This window comes from Callorhinchus milii, unplaced genomic scaffold (assembly GCF_018977255.1).
Source record: "Callorhinchus milii isolate IMCB2004 unplaced genomic scaffold, IMCB_Cmil_1.0 Scaffold2, whole genome shotgun sequence".
Classification (NCBI taxonomy): Eukaryota; Metazoa; Chordata; class Chondrichthyes; order Chimaeriformes; family Callorhinchidae; genus Callorhinchus; species Callorhinchus milii.
In genome coordinates this window covers 24,137,103-24,145,597 of record NW_024704743.1, presented here as the reverse complement: position 1 = coordinate 24,145,597, position 8,495 = coordinate 24,137,103, and the positions used below count along the sequence as shown (strand labels likewise).

At 45.0% G+C, this 8,495-nt stretch overlaps 1 protein-coding gene across 1 annotated transcript in view; it reads left to right on the top strand.

The window, feature by feature from the left end:
- The first annotated feature begins 494 nt into the window (after positions 1–494).
- The window catches only part of ropn1l (rhophilin associated tail protein 1-like), a 9,485-nt gene continuing 1,484 nt past the window's right edge, over positions 495–8,495 (top strand). The window contains exons 1-5 of the mRNA XM_007889686.2: positions 495–518; positions 3,592–3,727; positions 4,008–4,131; positions 4,892–5,059; positions 7,113–7,285. Of these exons, the coding sequence (XP_007887877.1) occupies positions 3,597–3,727; positions 4,008–4,131; positions 4,892–5,059; positions 7,113–7,285 (596 nt within the window). The 5' untranslated portion in view covers positions 495–518; positions 3,592–3,596. The remainder of the gene's footprint in view (positions 519–3,591; positions 3,728–4,007; positions 4,132–4,891; positions 5,060–7,112; positions 7,286–8,495) is intronic.

Sequence of the window (8,495 nt, the reverse complement as noted above, 5' to 3'; positions counted from 1 at the left end):
CAAGGCAATTGCAGCACCAGAAAAACCCGCCCCATTGGGCGTGAACCCGCCCCATTGGGCGTGAACCCGCCCCATTGGGCGTGAACCCGCCCAACATGGGTCAACAAAGAAGAGCCCCGCCCCTGAGTGACGCGTCGCCCAGCACCACCGCGGGCACAGCTTTTGTTTCGCTGCATCGTGCGGTGGAGACGTCGGGGAGAGCGAGCGATCAGGCCCCGCCCTGCGCCCGCCCGCGCCTGCGCGCCCGCCGCACCAGCCGCGCGCAGCAGCCGAGCCGCGAGCACCGGCAGGTCGAGAGCGCCTGCGCGCAGCCGTCGCCAGGGCAACGTTGCCGGATGACGATGACAATGATAAAGGCGAAGGGGGGCGCCGGGGATTTAAACGGGAGAGCGCGAGAGCAACGGTCAGAGCGGCCCTACCCCTCGGAGTGGTCAGAGGATCCCTCCCACCTCCCGCCACCACCACCACCACCACCACCCGCCCATCACCACCACCACCACCTCAAAGGCAAAGTGACGGTAAGAGGAGCCCCTCCGGGGAAATTGTGACTGTGCCGTTACTCTCTCTCGCTTCCTGGGCGCGGGGGAGGGAGTGTCCTCGCAACGTTACTCCTTTCTCTCTCGCCATTTCCCTCTTTTGAACCCCCTCCAGTCTCTCTCCGGCCTCCGCGCTGCCCGCGGCACGGACTCGGCCCCGGTCACAGTCGCCGGGGACGTGCTTGACCCTCTGTGATCAGGGCTCCCTCCGCCTCCCCCGGTCCTCCTCCACCTCTCTGCCGCCTTCGGCACTGACGGCCACTCCGTCCTCATACACCGCCTCTCCTCTTCACTTAATCTTCGCGGCCCCGGCCCGGGCCTGGATCCATTCCTGTCTCTCTCACCTGTCGCCGCCGCGTTGCTTCTAACGGTTTCTCCTCCGCACTGTCACGTCTGGCGTCCCCCAGGGCTCTGTCCTTGGGCCCTCTCCTCTTTAACATCTACACACTCCCCCTTTGGTGACGTTCGCCCACAAATATACAGTCAATTCACTTTACAGTGTCTTCTGTGAAGCGCTTTGGGACGTCCTCCCGACGTGAAAAGCGCTGTATCAAATGCAAGGATTATTATTATTATCCGCAGACATGGGGTCAACTTCCATCTGTATGCGGATGACACCCAACTCTTATCTTTCTGCCCCCACCCTCAACTCCAGGACCACTGCTGTCCTGACAGACTGTCTGTCGGACATTAAGTCCTGGATGAGGGCAAACATCCTACAGTTGAATGTGAACCAGACCGAGGCCCTCCTGATTGGCTCGCGGCGGCGCCTCTGCACCTCAGGCTCTGTTAGCATCAACTTCCATGGTTGCACACTACAACTCACCGCCAGTCAGGAGCCTGGGTGTCTTGTTCGACCCTCAACTGTCTATTCTTCCCCACATCCAAGCCATGACCCGCTCTGCCTTCCCTCACCTCCGTAACATCGCCCGACTCTGCCACTACCTCACCCCTCAGGCCGTTGAAACTCTTGTTCGTGCCTTCATCACCTCCAGGCTCGACTATGCAAACTCCCTGCTTGTCGCCTTCCCAACTCCTCCCTTCACAGACTGCAAATAATCCAGAACTCTGCAGCCCGTGTCCTCTCCTGCACCAAACTCCGTGATCCCATCTCCCCCATTCTCGCCCAACTCCATTGGCTCGATATCATTCAGAGGATCCAGTTCAAGATCCTGGTCCTCACCTACAAAGCTCTTCATGGCCTCGCCCCACCCTACCTGTGCGACCTCCTACCCCCCTATCAGCCCACCCTATCCCTCTGCTCAGCCGGCTCTGGCCTGCTCCACGTCCCCCGACTCACCCGCCCCACCATTGGCGGGAGAGCCTTCAGCCACTCTGCCCCCAACCTCTGGAATTCCATCCCCCAATCACTCCGCCTCGTCCCCTCCTTAGTCTCCTTCAAATCCCGCCTCAAGACCCTCCTCTTCAACCATGCTATCGGCCACTCCCCTTCTCACCGCCTGACCCCTGTTCAGGTCTGAAATGCTGTACACGGTCCAGCGCCTTGGGACGTCCTCCCAACGAGAAAGATGCTATACAAATGTAATCTTGTTGTTGTACTCTCTCTTGCTTCCTTGGAGGGGGTGGAGTGTCCTCTCACTATTACTCTCTCTTGTTTCCTCGGGGGGGAGGGGATCTTGTTCCTCTCACTGTTACTGTCTCTTGCTTTCCTGGGATGGGGGGGGCTCTTGATCCTCTTACTGTTACTTTCCTTTCTGTAAAAGAGATTGGTTCACATTTTGCTTCATTAAGCTGCCACTGTTCATCCCATTTCATCCATTACTCCCATTTCATGCTATTGTATACCCCCAGCTAATTGAGAAAGAGTCCTGTAGCTCAGTGGTTAGAGCACTGGCCTCGCAAGCAAGAGACCTGCGTTTGATTCCCGGCAGGGTGATACCTTGGGCAAGTTTCCTTACTCCACACGCCTCTGTTTACCTAGCAGTAAGTAGGAACCCTGTCATTAGTCGATTGGCGGATTGCTTTTCCCGGGATAATAATTCCTCAAAAAAAATAATTTGGTCACGACTGTGAAAAGCGCTATATCAAATGCAAGGATTATTACTATTAAAGAGGGAGTGGGGAGTGATTGAGGGAGCGGGGGCAGAGGGAGGAGCAGAGAGAGAGAGTGATTCAGAGAGACAACAGAGGGAGAGAGGAAGTGAGGGCAGAATTTTGTGGTTCTCAAAACTGATGCTGAGGGCATCACGCCCTCAACAGCCAAAAAGGCTGGACCATCCTGCTCTACGTGGAACAATCTTTGTAAGAGTATATATTCTAATAAAACAGTTCTGATTTGAAACACGTTTGGTTGTGCCACTCATTGTACAGTACATGTTTTCTGCATATGAGATACAGTACTGTACAGTATATGAAAAGAAAAGGCTGTCATAGCTTTAATATGAATGAGTTAAACATGGCACAGAAAGCTTGCCTTAATGTCCCCAGCCAGTAAAATACTTGTGTATGTGTTATGTATTAATCATATAAAATCCAACTTATACATAACTTTGCATAGATCATATATGATGCAACTTATACAGGTTTGCCATAACTCATACATTGCATAAGTCATGTTAAATGTTATGGTCCCAACTGATACGACTTGTGTGAGTTTTACTGTAATAATAATCCTTGCATTTTGTAGTGCCTTTCGTGTTGAGAGGACATCTTAAAGCACTTCACAGGATACACTGTGTGGTGACTGTATTTTGTAGGCAAACATGGCAGCAAATATTTCCACAGATATCATTGCCACTTCTTGCGCATAACATGCATGCAAAGTACACAGGAAATGATAGTGGTGTCCTGACAACCAGGTCAATGGCATTTTCTGTTGTAAAAAAATAAAAATATTGTCTTATAAAATCAGAAAAAAAAGTTTTTCGCCAACCCTATGTACACGTCAGAACTGTAACATATTCAGCTCTGACACTTAATCCAAGTTGCTTTGTTTACTATCTGAGCCAAGACTGGATTAGATTTACAACTATAATTTGTCCTTTCTTATTTTCATGGTGCACTGGACGTTTATTTTTTTCATTCTTTCTTTCAGTAACCATGCCTCTCCCTGACACCATGTTCTGCGCCCAGCAGATTGACATACCCCCTGCGTTTCCTGACATTTTAAAGCAGTTTACAAAGGCTGCTATCAGGACACAGCCACATGATGTTCTTCAGTGGTCTGCTGCGTAAGTAAAATCTTTGTCAACTAAAGTATTTGACTCTTATTTCTTCTTTATATTTGTTTATATCTTGGCCTGAAAATTAGGATGCATTTATTCAAGATTATTCTAAATCAAAGTAAGCATACACAGACATTTATATGCATTTAATTCTGGGTAACATAACCATCGATAAAAATATTAAGATGTTTTTCAGAAGCAAATCATCTCCTGAATCACCTGCTGGAATAGCCCTTATTACTCTAATAATTGTACATGATCTACAGGTAGTATGTTTCCATTAAAGGTATTTTACAGCTTTGTATAAGGGAAACACCCTTCCAGTGAAGGATCGCCTTGAAATGCCAGTGGCAACGCAGAAGACTGATACAGGGCTTACACCTGGACTGCTAAAGATTCTCCATAAACAGGTAGAATACAAAAAAAAATCTGTTTCAACATTAGAGACTATATTAAAAAAACTGAAACGTTCTCAACCAGAATTTGGCAATTAGTTTAGAAAAATAAGATAATCTGTATTTGCTTCATTGTTTTCTGCGTTTCCAGTGTATGCACCTTTTACATTTTGTCCAGGACCTATTAATGGAGTAAATTAAGTTAGTGATGACCCAGAAGTTGACTTTTTTTTCAGGATGATGATGGAATTTAGATAGCACAATTTCAATTTTCAGATGAGAAAATGTTGGGATCCACAGCTCAGTCCAGTTATAAGTGGAACCTGCATTATAGTAAGGCATATTTCTAACAGGGTTGTCCAGTATACAGAGTGTGAGGGACTGTGTGACAGAAGAAAGAGCGAGAATGTCATGGAAGAGAGAGTTAGGAAAGAGCAAGTAAGTGTAAAAGGAAGGAGGGAAAGACTCAGAGAAAGAATGAAAGCAACAGAGTGAGACACAGTCAGCAAAGGTATAAAGAGAACACAGACAGGAGGTGAGGGAGAGAAAGCCAGAAATGCACAGACAGATGCGAGACATTCAAAAAATGTAGTTACACTCAATACTAACAGTTCGCTCCTATCAATCTTTGTTCCCAGGAACCCTCCTCTTTATTGCCGGTCCTGAGATCGGTCACTTTATTAATTGTTTTACATTGTTGTTCCATATGAACTAAGCTGTATTTTATTTATGATCACAATGTTTAAATGCTCTTTTAAATGCTTCTGTACCTTAGCTCTCTCCCAACATATACGTGAATGAAAATGAGGTAAATCAGAAGTGGAAAGAACTGGGAATACCAATTCAAAATCTAGAGCGAATTTTGGAGCTGGGCAACATTGTTCCGAAGGTTGATTTTGAATGGATGAAATTCCTAGCTCTTGCTTGTAGTTCATTGAGTGAGGTACGTACATACTTGGAAGCTTATAATCTTGGTGACATTGGTGGCCAATCCATGGCCTGCAGGGCCGTCAATAAGTGGCTCGCTTAAGATTCGCACTAGCATAGGTAAGGTTGGCTACCACTGGTGATACTCCAATGCAGAGCTGGAGGTGCGCTGTATTGTCAGAGGTGTTATCGTTCAGATGTGAGGTTAAACCAAGGACTTGTATACCTGTTCAGGTGGACATTAAAGATACTCTGATGCTTTAGAAAAGAGAATAGAATTTCTCCCAACGATCTCCCAGATAAAAGGCAGCTTTTAATAAAATTGGCTAAGACAAGAAATGTACTGTACATACGGTAAAAGTGGACCCACCAAACACCTATATTGAAGGTGTGACCAAGCTGTAGCGAGGTGCTTAATGATCAGATTGCCCTGTAAATAGTGTGTCATGCCCATGAACATTTTAGTTTCAGCACCAGGTGGAGCTATCAAGCTTTTTGCAATTTTGAATAATGCTTGCTGTTTTAAAATAAAGTAGCAAATTCTAGAATGATATGTTTTAAGTGATGTTTACATCTAGACTCTTTAATACAGTTTAGAGCATGTATTTGACTTAACCCAATGATGAGGGCCTAATTGCCAGCTAAATAACCTGGGAGAGGTACTTTACCAGAATAAATATCAATAATCTTACATTATTTTATCTCGTACTAGTGATTGAATTATTTACCATTAGCAAATTTCCTCTTAAATCTGCTAACATATTATGCTTCTGTTGACACCATGGTCAACTTATTTCACATTCATTTCTTTATGTAATATGATATTTCCAAACTGACTATTTACCATCATTTATCAAAATCAAATGCTAGGATTATTCCGCTCCTGATTTTGAGTCTGCAATACCTTGTTCTACATGTTGAGCAAAGTATAAATGAAATCATCAGCATGATCTATGTTGAGCAAAGTGGCGTTGTTTATCTGTGTTATTCAGTGTGAAGGGAGGGGGTGAAGCGGCGGAACTGCAGGACGGAGTTCCAGAGGGTGGGGGCAGAGTGCAGAAGGCTCGCCCACTAATGGTGGGGCTGGCAAGGCGGGGGATGTGAAGCAGGCCAGAGCCCGCTGAGCGGAGGAGCGGGCAGGTTGGCAGGCGGTTAGGAGGTCGCATGGGGGCGAGGAAGACTATGGAGGGCCTTGAAGGCGAGGACCGGGATCTTGAACTGTATGCTCTGTGTGATGGGAAGCCAGTAGAGTCAGGCAATGATGGAGATGATAGGGTCACAGAGCCTGATGTGGGAGAGGACACGGGCTGCAGAGTTCTGGATGATCTGTAGTCAATGGAGGGAGGATTGGGGAGGACGACATGCAGGTAGTCTGCATAGTCAAGCCTGGATGTTATGAACGTGTGTGTGAGGGGTCTCAGTGGCCTGCGGTGTGAGACAGTGACAGAGCTGGGCGATGTTCCAGAGGTGGGCGAAAGCAGAGCAGGTCATGGCACGGTTGTGGGGTAGAAAAGACAGTTGAAGGTCAAACAAGATGCCAAGGTTCTGGACTGGCAAGATTCCTAACAGTGCATTACACATCCTAACAAGTATGTGTGGGGATATATATTGTTATATTACCCCCACAGACACTTGTTAAAAAGTTATTAGAATATATATATGTTTTTAAAAATTTGTAATCACCGCTTGTTCCCTTGCTAACTCTGCTCAACTTTCCTGGACTCTATCAAATTCACTGAGCCAAGTGCGAAACCTTGGCATTTGGTTTGATCCTCAACTTTCCTTTCTTCCTCACATTGGGTCCCTAACCAAGAATGCTTTTCTACACGATTGCCACATTACCTGCCAATATTTCACACCAAAAGCGGCCAAAATCCTCATTTGCACCTTTGATACCTCTCAACTAGACTTTTCCATTGATGCCTAGTTCCACCATTCAATTCTCTTGCTTCAGCAATTCTAGAGTGTATGTGGAAATCTCAAACATGAACAAACACAATTTCTAAGTATTAACAGGTACTGAAGCAATTGCAAATAGATGGTAACATATTTATTTTTATTTCTTGAAGAATCTCCTTGCTGCAATGACCTATGCCTGTGAAATTCTAACAAATGACCCACCTGGAGGTGCTGCCTATATTGAATTTTCAATTTTCAAATATTTGTATTCCTACCTGGCAAAGATTGAAGGGATACCCGAGAATGAAATTGAAGCTGTGATACTGTCACTTGAGGATGATGTGTGAGTATGGAATTCAGTGCAACTTTATAACTAGTTGGGAGAATCCACTTTAGCTCAGTATGGTAGTACAGCCAGCATTGATTTTACAATAGTAGTAGGTGAACAGTGGTGTCAGTACTTACAAGGAACATTGAATACGTGCATACATGATAATAGGTGGCTAGCAATGAGATATAATCTTTATCACATCAAGGTGAGTTTATCCAAAGCCGTGAGACTTTGGTCATTTCCAAATTAACCAGTTTGGAGGTTTGGGCAAGCTGTCATAATGTGTTGAGAAATATGTTTTTGGGGAAGTGGACCACTTGATGATGAAATAAACTCAAAAAGATTACAAACTGAACGACTAATTCAGAAGAGGTCAGGATGAGAAAAAACCTGGTAAGAATTTTTGTGTGAAAATCTGCCTAACTGTCTTTGACATAGGTACTCTTAACAAATGCTCATTGGCTGAATTTATTTAATACAAATAAACTTGAAAACAACATTGAGCTCAATAACTGGGTGCAGTAAAATCTAATTTGTTATGGGAAATGCTGTCACATAAATTTGTAGCAAGTTAATGAAGTACTATAAATAGTGGCTGTTGGCCTGGAATGTAATTATCTGCTCTTGATTTTGTCCTTTAGTTACTATGTGAAAAACAAATAGATATATAAATAGAATGAAAATTATTGTGGTTGTGGCATACCAACAGTGAAATTTAGATTAATTTACTATAAAATATGTGGCAAGTGTTATTTTGTGAAAACGAGGAAGGCTACAAAATCAGCATTTATTGATAGGTTTATACTGTACTATGCTTTAAAATGTATAGCCAGTGGGTTGAAAGTTGTAAAATCAATTAGTAATGGAACATCCATACCAGGACTCTTCATGAAGACACTACCAGTAATTGGCTCATTGGCAGGACTGGGAGGAGCAGACCAGTCACTGCAGGGTAAGGATTCTTCCCACTCAGCTCCTGTTAGCCCTGCAAGCCAAAGCCCTGACGCCTAAGGTGATCCTCCTGGCCAGACAAGCTATGTCAAACTATGCGGTTTAACTGGTTAAATTCCAGGAGTACCCCAATGCACACTGGGATCTTGAAACATTGGTTCTTGCCAACTTGCGCCTAAACTTTCTGCAATTAAATAAACAGGCGTATCCCTCCAGGGAGCAAGAATACATTTCATTCCAGACACGGAATAAAATGTGCACTCATGTGTAA